Source organism: Heliangelus exortis, chromosome Z, assembly GCF_036169615.1.
Source record: "Heliangelus exortis chromosome Z, bHelExo1.hap1, whole genome shotgun sequence".
Classification (NCBI taxonomy): Eukaryota; Metazoa; Chordata; class Aves; order Apodiformes; family Trochilidae; genus Heliangelus; species Heliangelus exortis.
This window is the reverse complement of record NC_092454.1, coordinates 9,341,948-9,366,930: the sequence shown is the minus strand read 5'-3', so window position 1 is coordinate 9,366,930 and position 24,983 is coordinate 9,341,948. Positions and strand designations below refer to the sequence as shown.

The window sequence follows — 24,983 nt, the reverse complement described above, 5'->3', positions numbered from 1 at the left end:
ACATCTGGGACCAGCACTCCTCATCTGCTTCATTCTACAGACTCTTCATCTGCTCTCTACACTAGGAAGCAAGGGCTTTTCAGATGCCATCAGAGATGGTTTGAGTGGGGTCTTCAGAAATTACATTGGTTGGCCTAGGCAGAGGACACTGATACCTTGTCCTGCAGAACTTGAGTAAGTGCCAGTTTATGTGAGGCTTGCCCTAGTTGTTAAAATAAACAGAAACAGGACAAGAGCTTTCACTTAAGTAAAAAGAGGCATTCTAGACAAGAGGTTCTTGTTTTAGGAAAGAGGTTGGAGATCCTAACACTTCTTTTTACTTCCACCTCCGTTTGCAGGTAGCACATAATACTTGTGGTCTTCAGTTCTGAATGTATATGTATCTTGTTAGGGAGGTATACTTAGCAGACAGGCATCTGCAATACTTTAATACAGTTCTAAACCTGTTACAGGATATAAAACATGTTAAATGAGATTCCTAGGGCTGAAGGATGTAGAAGACAATTATTGTGTTTTGGATTAAAGTGATGTGCTTTCCTATTTTCTCCTAAGAAAAGAGGAGCTTGCCAGTGGCATCTCCCTTGCATTTTTTTGAAGTGCAGCAAAAAGAAATAGTCTCTTTAAATATCTTCTGAAATACACATGATTCTTTTGCATTTGTTCTTTCTTTTTAATTCTTTAGAACAGCTGTGGAATTGTTACTCCAGCAACGTAAGTGAATCTCTTAACAGATGGCTCTTGCACTGGCTGGGACAAAAACATCCTCTTCTGTCCTGGTGTGGCTTGTTTGTTGTTCTTAAATCCTGATACCTTGACAGGACACAAGTAAGAAGTTTTTGTTTTCATCGCAGTATAACTGTAGTGTTGCTCCAGTAATTCTGCATTGCAGTCCTGCTCCTCTCCCCTTTAAAATTGTGCTTTTAAAAACGAGACCAAAAGTATTGACTTTTTTTCTGAAATCTCAGTGCTGGTGCAGCACATTCAGCTAGAGAGATCTGAATGGAATTGTAAAGTTCTCCAGCTGGAAATGGTTTTACAAGGGAGATACTGATTGCCATTATATCAAAGACACTTGGTTTAGACCTTGAAACTTTCTTCCCTCCAACTCAACTGACTCAACTGAGGAAAGTTTATAATAAAGATGTTTGTAGTAATTTGCATACAAAATACCAATCTTGCTCAGGTTAACATACAGTTTCCCATTTCAGAGGTAGGGGTGACTTCACCTGGCAGAGCTGTGTGGATGCTTACCTCACAGTCTTCAGCAGATGCAGGAGTCTCATGCTTAGAGAGTCAGGTTTTTCCACCTGCAGTGTTTTTGTGACAGTCATCCTGAATATGTCTGTCGTGCACCAAACCTTTGCTCTATAAGCAGAATCCATGGATCAGCATAGCTCAGCTGCAGTGCTGGATTTTGAGGGCCAATTGGGGCAGTTGTGGCTCCAGCAGGGCTGCACGTCTGTGCAAGGAGCAGTGTGATCCCAGCCTCACTCCATCCCTCCAGGGACTGCAGCAGCTGCTCAGCCTTTCTGGCGCTTGAACACCACAGCTTTAAGGAGACCATCAGATAATAAAGCAGCCTGTGCTGCCAGAAGAGCTTTTCCCCTCCTCTTTCAAGGAAAAAGATGCACGCCAGCCCAGGCTGCCAGCTGAACCAGACCACTGTAATGGTGGAAAAAATTAAAAAAAAAATACTGCGAGCAAATGTCACAATTTGTGGGTGAATGACTTGTCGGCCTGGGGAGCTGGTTGTGGTTGAAGGAGGAATGTGCTGCATTTGTGCCAAGCAGCTCATCTGAAAAGCTGAGGTCTTAATTCAGATAATTACCCTAGAATGTTTTTTTTGTCATCTGCCTCTATTAGTTCATGCCCTCTGTGGGGATGTGACTGGAAGGGGATTTTCCAGCCTCTTCTTTCTGTTGATCATCAGCAGGTAGAAGACTCAAGGGGTCACAGTGACAAGAGGAATAAATATTTTTTTTCCATTGTCTCAGTAAGAAACCTTGTTCTCATTGTTAGTGGGATGGATTCTTCTTCCATAAGAAAACAGTGTCATAATTGTCTCCTGTAAGCAGTATGAGACCTAGGCTACTTCTGAAAGCCTTTAAGAAATTATGTTCTTCAGGAGTAGCCATACCATACAGCTATTGCTGGGTGCAGCAGTGGGGAGTTAAACTGTGCAGCACTGGAGCCAGTGAGGAGTTAAACTGAAGTTTCACTTGATCATCTTCCACATGACCACTCTTCTGTGAGATACATCTTGGCTCTGGATGAATCACAATACTAGTTCCTGTTCTACTTTATGTGCTTTTAATTTCTTAATTTAGAACCTGGCATGTTAGTGCAATTGTATACCCACCAGTATGATGGAAATATAGAACAATTACTGAAATGTTTATTCAGTATGAACAATAGTGTCTGAGTTCAAGTTGCTGGGCCTGGAAAATCTTTTTGGCATGGCTCCTATATAATTAAATCGTCACACATTATCTCTTTGAGGATGGGTCACTATCAGCAGCTCAGGACTATTGTGTGCATGATTGCAGCAGACAACTACCTCTGTAATTTCCTTGACCTGAAAGCTGGAGCAGCTCAATCTGGAGTCCAACCATTCGTACAGTTTTGGAAACTTAAAAAGCAGGCACAGATTCCCTGAACCCTGCCCCATTATAGCTGGGGAAGTGGTTGTATCTGAAAAACCCTTGGAGCAGTTAGAGTAAATGGCCACAAACGGTACAATTTGTGCAATTTAACATCCATTTCTACTCAAAGGAATTCTGCTGGGATTTTGCGTAGTGTAAGCTCAAAATAATTTAATTTTGCTGTCTTAAAGTCTATTAGCTCTCCTGTAAACAGGAAATAGTTCACAGCTTCTTGATAACAATGAAATGACTGAGATGGGAATTTAAGAGTGAGTTTCATTTCCCTGAGTAAGCAGAGGTGTACTCAGTGTTGACTGCATTGCTCTGCTTCAACTGTTGTCAAATATTGTGGAAATGGAATTATGAAAAACAGACAGGTTAGATGTACAGTAGCCATCCTGTGATTAAAGCATAATGCAGTCTTAATGTCATTCATTGCATATTTATCCTACTGACCATGCAAATTGGGTGAAACACAGATTAAAGTTAAATTGACCTCTCTGGCACAGACGAACCACTTGAGTTGTTCCAAGTGTTTTCTGGCCATGACTCTGTTTGGGTAGCCCCGTTCTGCTGGGCTCAGGCCACCTCTGTGTGCTGTATCAGGGCCACCCCACATCACACCCCTGGGTTAAAACCAACAGTTCTGCAGGCATTTTACACAGGCTCTTACAGTGATGCCCCATTTCCATGATCATGTGGTCCTGAAACTTAGATTGCAAATGTTACAAGATGGATTTCAATTGTAGAGACAGAGGAGAGTTTAACTGGAAATGCAACCAGTTTAAAGCAAATTGATAACCTCCAGCTTTTGTCAGGTTAGAGCACAGGTTACAGGTAGGGTAGGGTAGGGTAGGGTAGGGTAGTGTAGTGTAGGGTAGGGTAGGGTAGGGTAGGGTAGGGTAGGGTAGGGTAGGGTAGGGTAGGGTAGGGTAGGGTAGGGTAGGGTAGGGTAGGGTAGGGTAGGGTAGGGTAGGGTAGGGTAGGGTAGGGTAGGGGCTGTCTGATTCATGGGAAGTGAGGTGTCTCATCCAGAAACTGTTATCTCTACAGGAGACTGTCTTTAAGGCTAATGGGCTCCCAGCTAGGAGCAGTGAGCTATTTATGGGTGAAAATAAAAGCTCTGGGAATTAGGAGAGGGAAATGGTAAGAGCAAAAAGGGGTGTGTGAAAGAGCAAGTAAATGTAAAATTATGTCCTAAGGTGGCTGCACTTAGCTTAAAGGCTAATCATTATGATTTGTGCTGTCAGTACATTATGTGATTATACATTGTAATGGGACAGAATTCTTCTGCCTCTTTTGAAGGTTATTAAATGCACTTAGGTATCTTGCATTTGTACAACATGAGCATCTGCATGGATAGATAGATCTGTATGCTATAAAGTATGCTGAGGTTATGCCCAGTGCTTAGGCTTTATGTAGATGAGCCTTTTAGAACACAAATTTCATCTGTAGCATCTGAAGCTCTCTCTGAGCTGTGGTGCTGGGAGGTGTAATAAAACTGCTTTAATACAGCTCTAACACACATATTAAGTAAAGGTTTTAAAGTCAGTCTATCTTTCAATGTTTAAGCAGCACTTTCTGAAAGTGCCTTCAATTAACAGCTAATGCGAAGCTTTCTTTGATGATTCTCTCGTTATCTTGTAGAACCAGATAATGAGAATGATCACCCAAAGAGACTTCCACTTGTTTACCATATTTTATTTTATTGAGAGGCTTCTGGTTATTTGAGCTGGTAACATTCCTCCATAACTCAAGTGGCTGAGTGTAGCTTCAATCTACCATTGCTCTGAAGATTTACATTTCAGATAGCTTTTTCCAGCAGCGCAGATGTTGCAAACCTTAATTTACTGCACAAAGCTGCTTTTACTCTGCAGAAGGTGGAACTAATAGGTAAGCAAAACAGTATCTCTTTCCCATTCCTGTCGTCTTAATGATAATGGCATTTAAAATATCTACAAAGGCCTGTTCCAGCTAAATACCTCATGTCCACGGGTATTTGAAAAGAGAATAATGAGCTGAAAGTGTTTCTGTGCCCACCCACAGCGTTAATTGAAAGCTGTGTAGACAAAGAGGTAGAATCAGGCTCAAGGGACCTTTCTTACAGAAAATGTAGATGAACCATCTCTCCTGTATCTGAATGTATTGCCTAAGCAATCGTCATGAAGTCAAAAGGCTTCAGGGGTAATAAGAAGTCTTCTTAGTGCTTTCCTTATATTCTACAGGCAACTTACAAACCAAGTTGAAACCTTTGCAGAAGATCCTGGTTTTACATTCTGTTGACTCTTCTCTGGTCTCCACTTTTCTGTACACACTGCACCACAGAAGAAACAGACATAAATGTGAACCTAGCCTCCAAATGTGTAACTGAGAGGGTACCTTAGGAAGAAATTTGTGCATTTCTTACTCACTTTTTAAGATCATGTGTTGCTCTTCCCATTTTATTTTCAAGCTCCTTACATGAATGGCACTCGCAGGGAGAAAAAATTATCACACGTGACACATAGGTAGAGAAACAACTCTACATTGATCTGGGAAGTGTGAGATGATGGAACATTGGGGAGCTCTTGAATTGCACTAGTTCAGATGATAATAAGGAAGGAGAAAGTTCCTGAGAAAATTAACTGAGCAAAGAGCATGAAGCCATTCACAAGGCAATTCTGGAAAAGCATTTTGCTGGAGAGAAAGATGATAGGATGAAGAAACCAGCCTGTGTACAGAGACTGTCCTTGAAATATCTGGGGAACAGCCTGGCCTGTGAGACTTGTGATTTGTTTACTTTATTTTCTGCTTAATATCAAACGCTTGCAGGAGGGGACCACTTTTTGAGACTGTAATATAATCCTGGAACTGCAGCTCCTGAGCACTTTTTTTTTTTTTTCCCCTGCAGTGTAGTTTGAAGTTTAATATTGGTGCTTATTGCTTTCTGGTGCATCAATCAAATGTGTTCAGTAGAAATGCATTTATGAAAATGCTCTTTCAACAGGCTACAGAACCCTGGAGGAGGATCTTGCTCTCCTGCTCTTCTGTTGAGCAGCTTCACCTCTCTGGATCTCTCTTCCCAAATATAAAATAAAGGATAATGATTCAGACCTCTAGTGCAAAAACATTTTGAAACAAGAAAGGGAGGGTAGGAAGGCTGAAGAACAGGGAAAAGAACTTAATGGCACTGCAAGGAACACAAATGAAGCCATCTCTGCAGTGTGGTGACAGAGACAAAAAGGTGAAGTTCAGAGAGATTAAAATGCAGACAAAAAACTGTGATGCCATTCTGGATCAGTAGTATGTTGCCTGGGTCATTGTGTATGTTTCTTATCACCCATCCTAAAATGGATATTATGGTATCAGGAAGAGTTTGGTGTCTGCAACAAGAAAGACACTGAAAATGATGAGATTGTTTCTTCTTGAAGAAGCAAATAGTAGGAGAAATGATAGGAGGAGGAAAATAATCAAGGAGGTAGGAAAAAAAAAATTAAAGAAGGGGTTAGTAGATGTCCAAACTCCTACTCCAAAACACAAGCTACTAAGAACTTAGTGAGACTAAAAGACACTGATCTCTAAGCTAAGTCAGTAGGGTGAAGGGCAGAGATGGTGAGGCTAATCCATTCCTGCAGTTTATGGTGTGTTGGCACAAGACACCAGTTAATGGATAAGGAGGATTCAGGGATCTACACCAAAGTAAAAATAAGCACTTTGAGAAGGAACAGACAGTACCTCTTTTAGTCCTCTAATTACTGGGCCCTGAAAGAGAACTTTCCCAATCTGCAGGTCATCTCAGAAGAGATTTTTCTCTTTTGGTGTCAAGATCAAAGTAAACTTTGGTAAGATCAAAGTAAAGATTTGAGCTGCTGCTTGGATTTGTTTTAATAATTCCTTGGCTCTTACTTCACCAAGTGCTCCTGCTCTCCTAGCTCTCCACAGAGAATGGCTGCATGAGCAGTGGGGTTGCAGGCGTAGTTGCAAGACACACCAGTGCATTAGGAGGAAGGGTGAGTGCACCAGGTGCAGAAAGATATGGCAAACACATGTGAGCTGAATAAAGAAAGAAAACTGAAATTCCCCTGATAGTGAAAGGAATCATTTTGAGGACAGGTCCATGGCATTTGGCATGCCAGGTAGTGTCTGAACACTTCACGAAATCCTTGTTCATCCCTTCAGCCCTCCTGCAAGGTGAGGGGATGGAGTAGAAAGCCTTACCAGATCCCCCTAGTCCTTTCAGAATCCCTTCCCTCTCATGATCTTGTGGCTAGAGGGATGAGGGCTTGAGACAGAGACCAGTTAAGGCCAGAAGATCATTTGGGGTTTTCAGTGCAACGTACCTATCACTGGATAATTTTTTTCACCCTCCTTATTTGTGTATTGTCACCTACTCAAAGCTCCACTCCTGCTCACTTTGATGGTGTTATAATATGATATGCTTATAAGCACTCAGCATATAACACTATGGGGCTGTGATCCAGGAGCCCAACAGAGGAAGGAGAACTTATTAATGACCCTCTGTGGTAAATCTGGTTTTAGAGACTTGGCACATTTCCTCTAAGAGCATGAAGGTCCCAGTTCTCCGGGACAGCCTTGCATTGGATAACCACAAGATTGTCTTTCCTCCTCTGTGTTCTGCTCCTCTGTTTTCTACGTGACTTGCAATTTCTGCAAGAAAACATGTACTTGGTCTTCTGTTTCTTCTTTGTGTAACCTCAGTTCAGCCTATGCCCATGCTCATTCTTAAGTTACCAAGGGAAAGGGCTTACATGATTATGTTATTAAAGACTGTTTTGTAGCACCCAGGTTGCACAGGATCAAAGTAGGCTGCATTTCCCATATTTGAGAGCTTGGCAAACCAGCTCGCTGTTTTTTTCTGTTGTATGTTCCCTGCAATTTTAACAGAAGAAAATGTGTTGAGGAAGCCCCAGCGTGCCCTGGTAGCATGGCTCTGGGCCATCTGAGCACACTGCTGGATGCCAGCAGCCTTAGGTGGGTTCAGACAGTTGGGTTCCTAAGTCCACTTCATTACTCTTCATTGCAAGAAGGCTTCACTCAGACATAGCCTGGGACCAGCTGGAGAAGTACCAGCCATGGTCCTCTAGTGCTTTTTAGCTTGACCAACTTTCACCGCCCCTGTTCTGCCTGTTCCTTGTCTTTTTGGACTTGTTCTTCTAGGAACATGTTTCAGCCATTTGTATTTTCTTTCCCAGGTAACCCATCCAGTCTTTTCACCATGCTCTGCTCCAGCTAGCTCTAGTCCTGCTGACAGATCCTGCCTTCTTCCCTCCTTGCTCATCACCTGCCTTCATCAGCCTATTTCAGACTGCAGGGACTGAGAAGGGTGTCTCTTAGAGGAGAAGGCTTAGGGTGACAAAATGCATTCCCAGCACCCCACCTCGATAACAACAACAAATTTATGTATATGATTATGCATGTGTAATTTATTTTTTTTTCAAGCAAGACTGAGAGAAATGCTCAGAATGCAAAATTGCAACCCAAAGAGTAGGCATTTGGGAAATGAAAAAAAATCTGTCAGGATGCAAAAGTTTGGGCAGTCACGAGCAGTGAGCAAAACCCTCTGTAGCTTGTAGTTTTCTGCCTTCCAGCAAGGCCTTTGGGAGCCCTGGTGCTGGGCTTTTTGGATGGTCTGTGCCTGAGAAGCAGCCCAGAGGGAGATAAAGAAAGAGCAAGATCAGATGAGCATGTGCCTGAACTTCTCCCAGGGAGTTCTGATGCTGCAGTCACCCTTTCATCTCCCTTCCCAGCTCAACCATGGATCTGGTTTGGCTTTTTGTGCGTGCAGTGTGCTCCCTGAGCCTCCTGTTCCCACCTTGTGCAGTGCTTCTTTCCATGCTCTGCAATCTGCTCTAGCTTCTCGTATGGTGCCAGGACAGATGGCTTGATTCCAGCTGATAAAGGGTATGGCTTCAAAGGAGAAGCAGGGTGGAAGCTGATCTGGTACCTCTTTCTGGTGCTGCCAAGAGGAAGCTGAGAAGACAAGCTGGAGCTGCATGGAAACCAGCTCAATTGCAGGGAACATGGAGGGGAAACAAATTCTCTTTTAAACAATGCTCTCCTCATGCCATTAAATAGCCTGTCTTTTAAACAGCTCCTGCCAACCCCAGTTTACCTTGATATTAAAGGTATGCTCTGGTCTTTGCTCAGTCCACCGCACTACATGAAAGACAGCAGTGATAAATATCTTCAGGCACTCTCCAGGGGCAGCCTGACATTTTGTGTGCTGCCGAGTTTTAAACTCGACCTGGTAAAAAGCTAACCATGTTTGTCACTTTCCATCTGCAGTGTCTGGTAGGGCTGAGGCTGTCAGACACCTTGCTGACCTCAGTCCCAGTGGGCAGCATGGGGCTGGAGGCTCCCCAGAACCTTGGCAATGCAGAAACTGCAACCCTGCAACAACCAAGGGAATCGAGAGTGGAAATAGAGGAGACAGTGAGAGAGCTGCTACTTCTGGGAATACAAATGGGGTTTTCTTCAGGAACCTCAGTTTTGCACAGTTTGGTTTTTATTTTCCAGGATCAGGAGAGGAAGGAGCACCTTTCTACCTGCCCTTTGGCGACAGAATAATTTAAAAGCCACATTTACAAAAATCAGCAATTTCCCTTTAAGTCAGCTCCCGTGCCTTTGTCTCAGCTTCCCTGACTAGTCATGTAATGAGGGTGTTTCTAATACGAACATGTCAGGGGAGAAGAGAGCCAAACAGCACTTTGTCAGAGGGGAATCTGCATCCCCCCCAGATGCTAATTAGCAACGGAGACACAGGCATGAGGGACAGGGGTGAGGCAAGCTCTTATTTTAGAAGCCAAAATGATTTGTGCCCTCGCTCAGGGATGGAGAGCTGTGCCAAGGAAGAGAGCAACTTGAGTTCTCCCTCAGCTTTCGCATCCCCGCCCCTCAGATGTGTTTGCTGTGCTGCTGCTTCTGCTTCTGTTTGTGGCTTTATTTCTGTCACAAGCATGGCTAAACAGAAGCTTTCTCCTTATAAATATGGAAATCTGATGGCTGAGCTCTTTATCTCTTGGGACAAGGTGAAACCGTGCTAAACAGAAAGGGGCTGCTGAGCATTCAGCTTGGTGGCTTTGTTTTCTCTGCTGGTGGAGAGAAATTGCTTAGTCCTTAATGGTGGGGTCCAGCTTTGCAGGATGTTTCAGTCCATGCTCGGTGCAGTGTACTGAGGACTTCAATTTGGTGGCCACACTGAGCGTGACAAGGTGAGGTCAAGAGCAGCCCTGCCTGCCTGAGTCTGCCCTCTTGAAGCCATCAGGCTGAGTTGGTGGTGTCAGGAGGCAGTGCTGGGTGAGTATGAAAGCATGGGCTGTGGCAGAATCCCCTCCTCTGTCCATCCTAAGCTGGTGTCAAACACTGAGATCCCCACCTGTCTGCCGTGTCACAGATCCACGTGGTCCCCAAGCCTTGGGCATGTCCTCATCTTCTGGGTTGTGCTGGAAGAGCCTGTGTTTTCAGATTTGTTAAAAGAGCTTTGCATACCACTGAACATCCATTATTATAATTCCTGGGAAACATCTGGAAAGCTCTTTCCCTGTGTAGTGGACCAGCCCCCACAGTGCTTCCTGAGGGCTTTGTTTGGGTCACACAGTCTGTCTCCTTTCCTCACCAAACCTCCTTTCTGGGACCAGAGGTGCTTTTGTCTTGGACAAATGCACAGGTGTGTGCTTTTTGCTCAGCATCCTGACAGCTCACATTTATTATGAAGCAGTCCCAGATTTTCAACTTCCCTGGGAAGCAAGATGCTGAGTCCTTGAGTTTTCAGTGCTGATGACTTTTACTCTTTCCTGAACTACTTTTGGCTGAGTACCTGAAGGGAGATGTGGTGATTTGCTGCTGAAGGCCCTTACAAGATCTATCCATGCCCTTGCTTTGAGTGCAGGCTGAATAGATTGCAGGCTCTTGGCTTGTATAGAGAGCACATACTTGCTCAGGGTCCCTTGGGCTGAAGGCAATAGGCTTGGCAAACTCAAAGTAGGTTTGTGATGAAGAGGACATCCTGTGGTTTCAACATTAATCCAGAGGCAGAAAAAACGTTCTGCTGTCTGCACACATCTCATTTACATTCCAGAAACACCTGAGATCACGCTGAAACTCAGCAAGTGGCCTTGTCCATGGTGTGGGTCTGATCATTGAGACCTCAGTCAGAGAACCTGGAGAGCCAGATGCTCCTGCCCTCTGGCAGAAGGGGGATTAACTGGGTGCAGAAAAAAAATCAGGATGAAGAACAATTGCTGGAGGAGGAGAAGCAATCGAAACATCTCAGAAAAGGATTTGAGGTGCCAAGGGTATGCTAGGAGCAAAAAGGAAAGCCTCATTCATCTTCCTCATATAGGAGTTGAACATGTAAAAATCATCTGCCTTTAAAAAAAAATAAAAAAGCATCCTAACTGCTCATTGGAAAAGGAGTGGCCCCAGAGGTATGCTAGTAATAGCTGTGACATTGAACCACTGATTGGAGTCCTTGGGCAGTTGAAAGGTACATATGTGGAGCTGTCCCAGCTTTTCCTGCTATTGTGCTTATATCCAGTGGCTCTGAAAGCTTAGTAACATCATATTTGCCACATTGGATCCAGTCCATGGCCTATGAAAGCAATCATCCCATCTCCAGAATGTTGGAGGGAATTTGCATCACTGGAACAGGATTCTCCCACTGTCATTTGTATTGTGCCAGGGCATTTTTGTAAGAATACATCACCTCTGCAGTATCTGCGGGGACCAGCCAGGATTTTTAGTGTTTCCTTGAGGCAAACTTTGATCTTTCCCTTAATGTACAGCTTGAATGGCCTAGCTGCATGTGAAGAGGATCTGTAAACCATTCTCTATATGCCTATGGCCATGGCATTTCAGCAGGGATGGCACCACTTGTGTTGCACTTCCTCAGCCAGTTTCTCTGGTTCTTGGGGCAGTCCATGTGAAGGAAGCACAGTTCCTCTCTGCCACATGGGAGAGTCTCTGGTCATCTTCATTTCGTATGGAAAACTCAACTCCTTAATTGAAAATAGATTTTTCATCTTAGTGATGCTCCTTTAAAGCCTTGAAGGAATTAATGTGGGATGCACCATGAAAAGAAATTCCCAACACCAACCAGGAAGGCTGAATTCAGTAACTACTAGATCCTGCTGTGGTCCTATATGGACAGTACTGGGTCTGTGCAGAACACTCCAGTTTTCTATAGGATTTGGCTACAAACATGTAGCCAAGAGCTCAGGCTCCTGTTCCTGCCTCTGTCCTGCAAACACACCTGCAAACCTTGGCTTTGACTCTTGTCTGGCTTTTTAATAATTCTGAGGATACCTTCCCTGATGATTTAAGGTTTAAAGAGCAGTTGCAAAGTTGTATGGGGGCTTTGAGATCTTGGCTGGGCCAGATGCTGGTTGCTAAACTGACTTCTGCAAGAGCTGCCAAGGAATCTGTGATACTTTATTGCCCTCAATACCAGAATGGCTCATGTTGGTTCATGGAGCTGTGGCTGTATAATCAGGGAAGGTGTAATGTCCTCATATGTGTATCCTTTAAAAGGAAGGATATGTTTTGGTATTGTAATCTCCTGAAAAGATACCTCAGCTAATATCTGGTTTTAAATAGTTATTGCATGCCAGCCACTTGGCAAGTGCTGCAGGCAGTGGGGAGTGCAGTGTGGCATTTCTCTAATTTGCAATGTTAATGATCCAATTTAAGTCATGTAAAGTTAGCACAAGATACTGAACCTATAAATGGATGTGATAATAGTGATGGCTTATGTGTGTGAGGACAGCCTGGAGGGAAATTCAGTGTTAAATATACTCTATCATGAGCAGAAGGAAAGGATTAGGGGCTGCTTGTGCTGCTGGTTTCTCAGAGGGAAATCTCTAACAGAAATCATGTAATTACTCCCATTTTTCTTCCTTGTCCCTCTGTTACTTTCTCAAAGTATTTGGTCTACTTACCGAATTGGTGCTTCCTGTGGTCCTGTAGCCTCCCAGGATTAGTCATACATCACCATCTAAAAAAAACAAGGACTTTCTTCCCTCTGCTGCAAATGTCATTTTTGATTAGGAAAAGAGACCTCTGAAATGTCTCATTCCCTTTCCACAGTTTTGCCTTTCTGTTCCTTGCATTTTCTTCAGTTTGAATGTGGCAATCAGGCAGACTTCATGGCTGGGTCTCCAGCACTAGGACTGGCAGTTCTCTTCTGCCCTCATTTGAGGCAAAGCAAAGACCTAAACTCCTCATTACCTGGCAGGGATCTGAGCTACCCTGACTGCAGTTGTACACAGTAAATACTCATTTCAGTGACATTCAAGTCTTAATCAGTAAGACTTGAGGTTTTCATCATGAAGCAGTGTTAACACTGCTGGCTTTTCAACTGCTGAAGGAAAATTACTTTAAATGCCAGTTTGTCTTAAAATAATAAATGAATCAGGTTCATAATTTGGATCTGTTAGTGTATATTGCAGGCCTAATTTGTTACTGTTAAATAAGATCTGTTCAGCAGTTGCTCAGAAAAGAAAAACAGCGATGTTGTAACTGGTGCATTGGCAGAGCTAGTGGAAAGTCAACAAACAGTTGTTCTTTATTGCTTTGTTGAAACTGAGTCAGTACTATCAGAATGGCATTTCAGAGCATCAGTCACTTTGTCACCAAAATGCCATTTATTTTCACTTTGTTGTGGGATGGTGATGCTGAGATGAGTGGTTAGTGCTCTGGACCCAGCAGTCTGCACATTCTGATGGAAAGTGATAGCCATGTCTTCCTGGGAGCCTTCTGCTCTGGTCACCCTGTGTTTCTGGAGTTCCTTCAACATGTGAGACTTAGAAAAAATGTATTTTAATTCAGCTCATGTAGGGAAGGTGAAGGGAAGCCATGGTGCTTGGAACTGGATAGGGGAGTTAGGAGGAGCTCTCATTACCAGGATAAAAGGGTGTTCTGCCAGGCTTGTCTTCTCTTAAGACAGATGCAGGAGAGGGACCTGTAAAGATCAGGGATCTTACCAGCTTGCACCAAATCAGGATCAAAAACCTGATGAGCTCTGTTGACTTCTGTGAAAAATCAGTTTCTAACCTGGTCTTGCAACAGCAATTCCACAACTTCATCAAGCAAACATACAGCACTTTAGCCTTATCTCTACAGTTTATTCTGATATTTCCTTGCAAATCTGCTACAATTTAAGGTAATAATTTCCTATTCTTTTGACCAGAAACATGAAAAAAAAAAAAAAAATGCCTTTTTCTCTGCAGCATCCTTTTTGTATCTGAAGACAGCTATTGTGTAGCTCCTTATTCTTCCCCTTTCTTCTCTGAAAAACCCCATTGTTTCAGTGTTTCTGGATGGTTGGAGCTTATAACTTTTATCTATGAAACTGTTGAGATTATTGCATCTTCCTTGAAATAGTGGCCTCCAAAATTTTTTGTTTAAGGTGAAACCTGAGAGATGCAGGAGGACGGCATGGGGAGAGTCTTTTGTCAGGTTTGCAGTTTCCATTCCTGCCATACATTGTTATGGGACACTTTTCTTTCTCCAGCTGAACATGTTGTTATTGACCATTGTATATCTGTTTGGTGGATTCATATTCATCTGCTATAAATCTCATGGCCTTTGAGCCTTTTCTTGTATGCTATTTCTCACTTTGACTCTGCACATCTTGGTTACCAATGGTTTTGTTCCTAGTGCTTTGGGTTTTTTTAAGCACTTTATGTTTGTAGATATTTTATGTCTGTGTTGTACCTAGAGGCTACAGAGGTCTCTTGTCCAAAACACTGTGGGATCATGGTTTTACATATCCATCTGTACACATCAGAGTCCCCTCCCCGGAATCCTGCTGCCTGCAGCTGCATTTCTCACAATATCCTTCTGTGGTACAGTTTGAGGCAAAGTGAAGCTGCAAACGTCATAGGTTTTTCTCCTCCCAGGGCAGAGAGGCTTAAGGTGTAAATATTTATTAGCAGGATCAATGTTTTAGCCTGAGAGTCTGGGATGACAACACGGTAATGATGGAAAATTCTCGGAAATCTGAATGTAACACCCTGCATTTGGGGTGCATACAGATTTGTTTTTCTGCTCACTGAGTAAGTCTCTCATGCACAGAACATCTGTCAAGTTTTCCAGACTCAGTGTTTGGTGCAGAAAAGAAGCAGAACACTTGGGCTTGTCCATTCTTGTTAGCGTTTGTTTGAAGCATGTGATCCACATGGGCAGCTTCAGAAAACAAATCTGCTGCCCTGTGAGTGCTTGCTGTAGGCTGTCACAGGTGTGCTGGTATGGAGATTTCCAGCATCTTTTAAGCTGGATAGAAGACAGCAATCACACCATTGGTTGGTACGAGAAAGAGACCAAGGTAGCTGGGTTATACTACTGAGGGATCAGGTCATACTGATTCAGCTCATAATGAGCAGACCAAAGCCTCTGAACTGTGGAGAGCAGTGGTGAGTAAAGCCCTGTATATTGGGTCTTTCCTCGAGATTGGAGGGTAAGGGCAATTTTTCCACTGTGCTTTATCAAAAAGCAGAGCTGCTTTAATGATCACAGAGTTTTCCACAAACAGCAGAGTGGAGAACATTTTCTTCAGGTTGTAAAAATGACTGATTTTTGGGATTGGAAAGGGAGAGACATCTCATTTTCCAGCTGTGTATTGAAGGAGCAGCTGAAAACCTCAGAAACTGAATGTGCCCATTTCTTTCCATGTGCTCTGGGATCCCAGGGGATTAAGTTGTGGGAAACTGGAGTTTATTAAACTTGCAAGGTGTCAGCAGTGTTATCTGAAGAAAGTCAAATGAAGATGTATTTTCCAAGGTGCTATGAGTGTGTGTTTGTACCCAGCACCCATCTCCATTGCTCAGGATGTAACTGCAGTTTGCTGGTGCATCATGCCAGGTGTTGTGTTTGTTATTAAGTACTGAAAAAAAAAAAAAAGACGACATTTTGAAAAAGAGAAATAATAAAAACCTTGCTGAGTGTGTCCAGTTCTGGGCCCCTCAGTTTAGGAAGGATATCGAGGTCCTGGAGCAGGTCCAAAGGAGGGCAACCAGGCTGGTGAAGGGACTTGAGCACAGATCCTATGAGGAGAGGCTGAGGGAGCTGGGGCTGTTCAGCCTGGAGGAGGCTCAGGGGAGACCTCATCACTCTCTACAACTCCCTGAAAGGAGGTTGGAGCCAGGGGGGGGTTGGTCTCTTTTCCCAGGCAACCCTCAGCAAGACAAGAGGGCACAGGAGGTCTCAAGTTGTGCCAGGGGAGGTTTAGGTTGGACATTAGAAAGAATTTCTTTACTGAGAGGGTGATCAGACATTGGAATGGGCTGCCCAGGGAAGTGGTGGATTCTCCATCCCTGGAGATATTTAAAAAGAGACTGGATGTGGCACTCAGTGCCATGGGCTGGGAACTGCAGTGGGAGTGGATCAAGGGTTGGACTTGATGATCTCTGAGGTCCCTTCCAACCCAGCCAATTCTATGATCCTATGATTTTATGATCTTCCTAAAGCCCCTGATTTTGGCTAAAAGTGGTTTCAGCTTCTCTCTGTGCCCCTGCAAACCAAAGTTTCACAGCACTCCTGCTCTGTCACTGTTCACTGGAGCCAGTTTCTGATGTTCAGGAATGGTACATGGTACAGACTCTAGAACATGGTTGTACTTAGCATGAGGGCAGTTTTAAAGGTCCATAGGAAAAAACAAACTAGTAAGGAATCACCCCATCATTCAAATGCTGTAGTTGTGCATGTCCAGTTAAGCTGTGAGCATGTGGGGAGAAAGCTTCCATTAAACTCTGGCCCCATCCAGATGTTGCTGCACTGGCCTGATAGAATGTCTTTTTGTCCCTAGGAATGAAGACGTAAGGAGGCCTCAGGAACAAAAAAATCCCTTAAATGTATTCAAATTCTCATAGCCTTTTACACCATAGCTGCAGCCGCAGCTCAGAACTTGCCTTTTGATCAGGGCTGTCGTGTTCCCTGCAATGAGCAGGGAGAAATCACATCATCTGGCCTGGGACCAGTCACACTGCACAGTGGAGATTTTGTCTCTGAGGTCAGAGCTGAATTAATTTGTTTTGGGAGTCTTACAGAAAGAGGACAAAATCACCCAGTGAATTCCAATGGCGAAAGCCCGCAGTGACTCTCATTGTACCCGTAGGTATTCACAAGGCTGGTTAGTCAAGTAAATGTTTCTCAGGGTGGATGAGTTAAAGAGAGAGAAATGTACCTGTTCAGTATTCACAGAAGCAGTGTGTGTTCGTGCAAAGAGGCAGCTTCAGCCCAGCTGCCATGTGAATGGTGTCATCCCTGCTGGGATTATTACTATGGAGTCCTGTTCACTGCCACCAAACATATACAAAGTGATGGATGGGAACTGCTTCCATGTTGCTGGGACAGGGCTAGAGACCTGCTGGCACTGGGGACACTGTGACCCAGCTCAGTGTCCTTTTGGATCCATTCTGCTCCCTGGAGGCAGCAGCCTGGCCTGTGCACACAACTGTGGTCACCCAGACTCTGCTGGTACTTCATGATGCCTTAGCTCTGTTTGTGGGTCTGGTGTGCAGGCATAATGTGGCAATGCTGCTGAGGCAGCAAAGTGTCACTCAGAAGCTTCAAGATGAATTTCAGGACTGGCATTATTGTGGACTCTGGTGCTGTGCCCATCATGATTCCCTGCACCAGTCTCAGAGGCAAGGGTCCAGTCTTCACCAGCTGCCAGGCCTCCCTGTAGCCAGTGAGGAGACAGAGATGTATCTCCAGGGATGGATTCTCCTCCTTTTAAGATGAATGCCTAAGACATAATGGAATTGGTCACTCTTGGAAAATCATCTTCGTTTTCCCTGGAGGTTTAGGAAGCTTTTTCTATTTGGTTTAGAACCCAGCTCTGAGTTTGCTCTAGCTGGTTAAGGACCAGATTCTGTGGATCATCAAGGGCACCTGGAAGTATTTTTCCCCTTGGACTGTTCATGCAAGCAGATGTCTAATGTCACTGGCAGGTTATCCACAAGGAATACTACTGTCAGCACAACAGCTTTTAGGAAAGAGACTGGTTTTGATTTGAATAGTTGAAGCATAATTTTAACAGTTTGAACCTGAGCTAGTCCAGGTGAGCTCTCATGTCCCTGTGCTGGACTGCAGCAGCATAGGAGGCTGCATATGCCCATTGCACCACGTCCTTTCCCATGACATCTTCTCCCACGCTTCCCTGCAGTCAGCAGATTGCAGCTCAAAGAACTTGCCTGTGTTCAGTAATGCCTGGAAGCATCTGGCTTTTGCAGTCATGCACCTTAGAAATGGCTGTATACTGCCTTTTCCCAGAAAAAAGGTTATCATATGACAAGCCTGGACCTGGGCAGTGGGCCTGCCAGTTACCACATCCCTCCTGGTGTGGTTCTAGCATGACTGGGAAACAGCCATGTTCTTTGTATTCTCCAGCCATTCCAATGAATATCCCTTTCCTATAGCCCAGGTCCTGGTCTAGCCCCTTCAGCTGGATGTGCTTGGGGCTGATCCAGTGTTAGAAAGATACAGCAAGAAGTGATTGTCAGATGAGATAATAGAATAGACTGACACAGAAAATAAGCATGGCTATTTCAAGTCAGATTAAAAGTTTCTCCTGCCCCTGTGTTGTGTCCCCAAGAGGACAGGAACGCCTTGATTCCTCCCCTCCAGCGATCCATGCCTGAGGGCAGCCAGAGCCAGAAGCAGTGATTTGATGGATATTCCTTCTATTCATTTTTCTTACCCTTTCCTAAGCCCCTTTGGTAGCCACAGGAGCACATCATCTGTTTCATGGAGAAGTAGTTGGTTTGCTTTCAGCTGCTGTGTGTTAACTGCCACTTGTTCTCTCCTGCTTGTGTAAAATAGGGGCTAGCTGATCCCTGTTCTCAATCTCTCCCCATTTAGGGTTATTTAGACCTCTCCTGAAGGTCCCTGTCCCTGAATGGACCCCTGTCCATTGTCAGTCTGTACTATCTTGCTGTTCATCCGATGGAACCTGTTATCCAAGATCTCTTCCTTGAGCTGCAATGTCTGGCTACAGTTCATAATTTTTCATTTTTCAAGTTGGAATTGTTTTTCTTCTATGTACCACTTCACTTTTAGCTTCATTTAGTTTCAACTGCTGTGTTTTTACCAGTCAGTTGCTGTATTTTGCCATTTAGTTTGCTTATTAAAGTAGGAGTTTTAACCTAAAATGCATGTGATTCATCATTTCTGCCTAACTATGTTCTCCTGGAGACTGGCTTGCTTGTTTGCAACCTGCTCTAACCTTGTTAACAAGTCATTAAACTGCTCTGTTAGAAAAAAGTGCCTCGGTGACTACATTAGAGGAAAGAAGAAGTTTTATATGGTTCAGCATAGTCTATTTAATGTCATTGAATGCAAGGTCTTACAAGCACTATCCATTTTAAGTACTGTCAAAGTCTACTGGATAGTGCAAGGAAGCAGAATTTTGATAACCCTACCTGTGTTATTTGGCTAGTTTCTATGAAGACAGAGCCTAATTTGTGAATCAGATTTAATCTCATGAGCTGAGCATCTCAAAATGAGGTAACATGCACTCTAGAAAGAAGACAGGCACTGGGGAGGAAGGGCCAGTGTCTCACCAGGTGTTTTTTACTGAGCATGTAGAGCAATGGTACCTTGCTTTGAAACTCAGTGATTCTGCCTTGCATACAGATTCAATGCCAAATTATGTGTTAGATTTTTAATAAAAAATTGTGCACAAAATATAATTTCCAGAAATCAAAAGATGGACAGTGTCAATTTACCAGTTTGGGATGGTGTTTTCTAGTATTTAGTTTCTAAAGCTTCCTTCTGTTTCTTAGAAAGTGATGGTTTCTTCAGATATTGGACCTAATATAGGATGTTTGCTTTCCCTGTGCAGCTCTACCAATTATAAATATAGATTTACATCAAATATATGCAAATATTTATATATATGCATGGTCAGTTTAGTTTCTAGCTTCTAGGCTGGAAGAAATTAGCATGTTTGAAAACCAGTTTTAATTTTGCACTATGGTGCTAAGTAGAGATAGTTCCAGCAGGCTGGAAGTTTGCTGTGAAAGCACTTCAGATATTTTTAGCAGTGATGGAACTTCCTAAACTGGAAGTTTGTCTCTCTCTGAATCCTTTGATGTGTTGGACCACAGAGTACTATGCTACCTGGCTTAGGTTTTCTGCAAGTAGGCATGAGAGAAGGCTTCATGTCTGGGTTCTGGGGGGCTTCATGCTTTGGGTTCTGGGGGGATTTCAGTGACAGTGAAAGGTGCTGTGCTGACAGATACTAAGATGAAATCTCTCTGGGGAGCCCCAAAGTAGGTCCCATATGGGACATACAGACTTCTTCATCCTTTTGCCAAGAGGAGCCAGAGATTGAATTCTACTCATTCAATCCTGATTCCTTCTGAGCAGGACTTTAACACAGGTGGTCATGAGTTCTTTAGTTTTAATCATGAGGTTGACAGGTGCACTTGAAACTTGACTGGAACTCTAAATGCATTTCATACAGCACCTCAAAGAGTGCATGAAAATGCTTTGGGACTACTGTTAGCCCGAGCTGAATTTGAACTCATGACCCACCCTCCACATTGTATTCCCAGTATCATCCATCATATAAGTCTGATGTTGAAATCTGGCGTTTCAAGAGGTACTTTTAGCATACAAAATGTGCTTCCCAAGCTCTGTGTTTTTCCTGAGTTTCAGCTACTCAAAATACTGGCATGTTCTCAGCTCTCTCTGAATACAGATGGGGGTGGACTCACCTAAGAGCCAGTTAGAGAAAAGACTGCATAACTTTTAGCTAAGCCATTCTGTTTTCTTTCCCTTTCTTTTTTTTTTTTTAACAGGATCCAACAGCTGCATCTATTTCGGACAGAGATTGTGACACGAGAGAGGGAGAGACTGTAGCCATGAACTATAAGCCGTCCCCACTTCAGGTGAAATTAGGTGAGTTTTTGCTGATGGAGCGTGAAAAGGCTGAATCCCAGGTCTGAAATAAGGTGAGGTGCTTGTGGTATCTCCGTGCATGTGGCAGAGTGTGCCAACTCAGCTCAAATCACAGAGCTTTATCTGTGATTCTACTGCTCAGGCGAGTGACCTACAAGCTTGTAAGGACCCTGTGTCTGGGGCTGTGCTAGAGGAAGGATCTATGCCTTGAAAGGAAAGCATCACTTTTTAAACATACTGATTTTTATCAAGCTAAGATCAAGGCTTGGCCAGATAAAGAATGAAGATAATATGGAGGGACTATAAAGAGAAGATAGAATACCTGCAAACAAAAGGGAAAGGGTCAGAGAACTGGACCACTCCCAGGTAAAGACAGAGCTGTGTTACTGTGAAAAGAGCTTGTATGTCAGTAAAGATTCAGATACAAATGTGACTGCTGTTTCTGAGCAATATTTTTTTAAGTTCTGGAAGCAGAATCATCCAGTTAGAATAATACACTGCTTTCTTGCAAGACTTTCCTAAGGAGGAAAGCAATTCACACATGGCTGTCCTGCTTCCAAAACCTGAGCCACTGTTGTGCCACACAGGTTCAAGAATGTGAGGCAGAACAGGTCAAAGGAGCACTGTGCTTTTTGCTCAAAGAATAGATACAAAATGTGAATTTAAGCCTGGAAAATTTTCCAGTAGGAGCAGGAAGCAGTTGCCTGGTTGTCCTTCACATCAGAACAAATGATATTGATCAGATGATTCTGAAGCTGGTTTAGGGTGACTGTGCCATGTTTCAGAACTCTGAAGGAACTCAGTGTCCAGGTGATCAGTGGAAAAGCTTTGGACTCTGCAGAATGAGTGAGAGTGAAGGTCAGCAGACAGCTAAGGTAGGAAGATTTGGGGAAGTTTGGGCATTAATCAGTGATTTATGAAGAGATTTTCTCAATAGGTTTTATGCAAGGACCTGCCATTTTACTGCAAACACTAATGCTGGCTTCATTTGTTGGAGGAGCCTGAAAGAAACACCAGGAAAAAGCTAAGGAGCACTTGCAAAGTCTCAAGGTTCTTCCTGGTAAACTGAGTAGTCAGACAAATCGGGTCATAGGAGTGCAGAAAGGAGTGTCACAGAGTATACCCATGAAAAGCAAAGAAAAATAAATTACTTGAGTAGGCAAGATCTCTCTGAAAGGGTGACTAGGAAGAGGAATACAGAAAGTTGGATATGCACACACAGTGAGATGATGCAGCAAAGTGGAGGACATTAATCTATGGGATATGAGTGAGAGCATTGGGACAGAAGATCATGAATACTCTAAAACCAGTCTCTGCTTTTCAGGAAAAATCAGAGAGCAACTGTATGTGTTAATGACAGCACAACTCACAGTTGTGTAGAAGATTATCGCTGCCAGCATGCCATGTGCCACCAGGATCATTATTCATTGTCTGGAGAGTTCTCTAATGTTATTAGGGAGATAATTACTACTGCAATAGCTGTTTTGGATAATTTAACGCCAGGAATCAGGTTGGAGCGCGACCGATTCTATTGTTGGTATTGAAAAACTGAGGTATTGTTGCATTTCTTGGCAATAAAAATACCCTCCAGAGATTCTCTAATGTGACAGGAAATGGTACTGTTGTAGAATTGGCTTTGGTGATTCATGAGGATTTTATAGGAGACCTGATCATAGGAAATAGGTTTGAATTCAGAGATAACAAGTTCAACTAATGCAAATTAAATTAAAAGGTAGATCTGTAACAAAACTCCATTTTACAAACTAAGTGCTTAAGCAAAGCCAGTAGGTTCAGAAACCCAGGAACTCAAAGCATGTAGGTAGTGCTGAAAGAGAAAGTATGAGAAAAAGGGAGATTGCTGGTGGAGTTCTCCAGCAGTCATTTCATTTATGTGTTCATTACTGACTTTGACAGAAAAAGCAGGAGCTGAAAAAGAAAATTTAGTCATAGTGTACTTTGGAGACAGCAGTACAATAGACATGCAGAAATACCATAGAGAGAAAACATGAACACTGGAATAACAGAAATGAGAAAAATAAGGTAGGAGAAACTCAGTCAGATGCAGACTGGGATTTACCAAGTGAAGTGACTAAGGAAGAGGAAGCTTATTAGAACAGTTGATTATCAGGTAGCTAATAACTAAAATATACTGACATTTGAAAATATGCCAATAGTCACACTTCTGCAGAGTCTGTCAGCTTTCTTCCAAGGATCAGATATAACAGAATAGTTAGTCTTTCTGCCAGAAATTTTGCTTTTCTACGTGAGGTAGAAGAGTCTGAATACTTTTTGCAGTAGATGGAGGTGTGTCATTGCCAGCACCTTCTTTCCAGCTACTGCTCCTGCTCAGTGAATGCTCAGTGGTGACTACAGTGTGCTTATGAAGGTAAATAGTGGGTGAAACCCACCTACTTCAGGTAAATTGTCTTACAAGGCTGATGAGGATATTCCTGCCCTTTCTCCAGAAAGAAGTCAGTTCAAACATCTCTCTCTCTGCCTGTGGAAACAGTGTACTGCTTTAATTAGGTGAACAAATATTGAGTGGCATTTGGATCGACTCTTAGCCATACCCAGATGAGTTCTAGATTACCTGCAGCAAAACAAGGCTAATGGCATTGTGTGCAGCCAGTGTAACATGCTTTTAGTCCACATCAGCTCCTGCTATTCGTAAAATCTGCCTCATCTTTACAATTTTCAATCAGTTTAATGCCTCACATCTCCCAGATCTCACCCCTGTTCTCTAGATTTCATTTGTCTCTTCTGCATTAAATTTATCAGGATTTGGATTGGGTTTTAATCACCTTAAGGCTAGGCAAATTTGAGGAAGTGCATAAATGTTTAATAGCTCAACTGGCAGAGCCATTGTCAGGGATGGTGGTGACCAGGGTGTCAGTCCTATTGCAGGTTTTCCATATGGATAGTGACATTTTTCACTGTTAAATCAGAATCAACTGTTCAAATGTCAAATGCTCTCATGGAAGGTTAATAAATGTCATTTCTCTCTCTGTGAAGATTCATATATAAATCTGTCACATGTGACTGCTGGAAGATTGGTTCAAGTGAGCTCAAGTAAGCCCAGGATGAATACAACCTTTGCTTCCAGAGCCCACAATGATTGGAGTGTGGCAGAAACAGTGTTCTGTGCTGTACACAGATTTATCCCACTGCTTTGAAGGTCTTTTCCTTGGTTATTTCTCTTCCTCTGAATTAATAAATTTGGTCATGTTTTTCTTGGGAGGGTCCACAGGATACAAGAAAAGCTTCACTAGTGGTTTATATTTCTAAAGGTTACACTTTCTAAAGGTTACACCTGGTTTGTAAGTGGAACAGTAAAACATTCATCTTGCTGCTGGGGCCATATCCAGAGGCCATATCAAGGCCATATCATATTGCCCTCACACCAGGGGGCAATAACATCTTCCAGTTTGTGTAGTTCACAGTGTTAAACCCTTACTGATATTACATCCATATTATTTGTGTATTTCTTGCTTTTCTGACACTCCCACTTTTGTCTTTCTTTCAGAAACTATAAGGTTCAGCCATGTTTCTTTGTTTCTTGCAAATCACTTGATAAGGAGTGTCCCCACAGCACAGTGGGGGGCTGGGTGTCCATTAGTGCTTAGGAAAATGTCTCCAGCATGTCCTTATTAGGATGCATATCCAGATGGAGCACATACCACAAGCCTTTTGAAAACAGAGAGTTGTGATAAGAGAGGGGGAGGAACAGAATAATCCCCAAGTGTAAATCTCAAGGGCCCTGTATCCACTGGCAGGCAACAGGTCCTCTTGGGATCCCCAGGAGATGAGATATTATTTTAATGAAGCTTATGCCATCTGGTTTTCTATCTTGCATTTTTAATTTCCCTTCTCTGCACTGCAATCCCCACCCAGACAGTCTGACTGTCTTACCTCGCAGTCAGTGACCTGACAGTTTGTGTTAAAACAGAACAGGCAGCCTGGCATTTGGCTGCAATGCTGCAGAACAGGCTACAGTGAAAAAGAGGAATTGTGACAGAGGCATCTTCATCAGCACATCCACCACACCAGGATCTTGGCAGTGAATCTCCTGCATCCCTCTCTGTATCCCTGGACTGGAGAGAGGACTGTATTTGAAAGATTGCACAATGGAGTGCCTAAAAGTGAATATGAAATATAAAATATGAAATATGAGTGTCTGGATTAGGCAGACTGGGTAGCACTGAAGACTGAGTAAACTCTGCAGGTGAGGTCCCCAAGACCAAGAGGAAGCTTGGTTCACACTGACGCAGGTTTTTATTTTAGATTTTCCTTGCAAAGCTTCTTGTAAAAAGAACTACCTGAACTGCAAACGTAGCAGATAATTTTCCTGCTTTCCTAGCTACTCTTTTGTTCCCCTAGCAGCTTAAAAAGGGGGATAAATAACCAGGCTGGTTATTTTCCTAATAAAAAACCCACAGACCA

At 43.2% G+C, this 24,983-nt stretch overlaps 1 protein-coding gene across 4 annotated transcripts in view; it reads left to right on the top strand.

The window, feature by feature from the left end:
• Positions 1–24,983, top strand: part of FAM219A (family with sequence similarity 219 member A) — a 95,991-nt gene that overhangs the window by 32,622 nt on the left and 38,386 nt on the right. For all 4 annotated transcript variants that reach the window (XM_071730142.1, XM_071730143.1, XM_071730140.1 and 1 more), the window contains exon 2: positions 20,444–20,543. In XM_071730142.1, the coding sequence (XP_071586243.1) occupies positions 20,444–20,543 (100 nt within the window). The remainder of the gene's footprint in view (positions 1–20,443; positions 20,544–24,983) is intronic.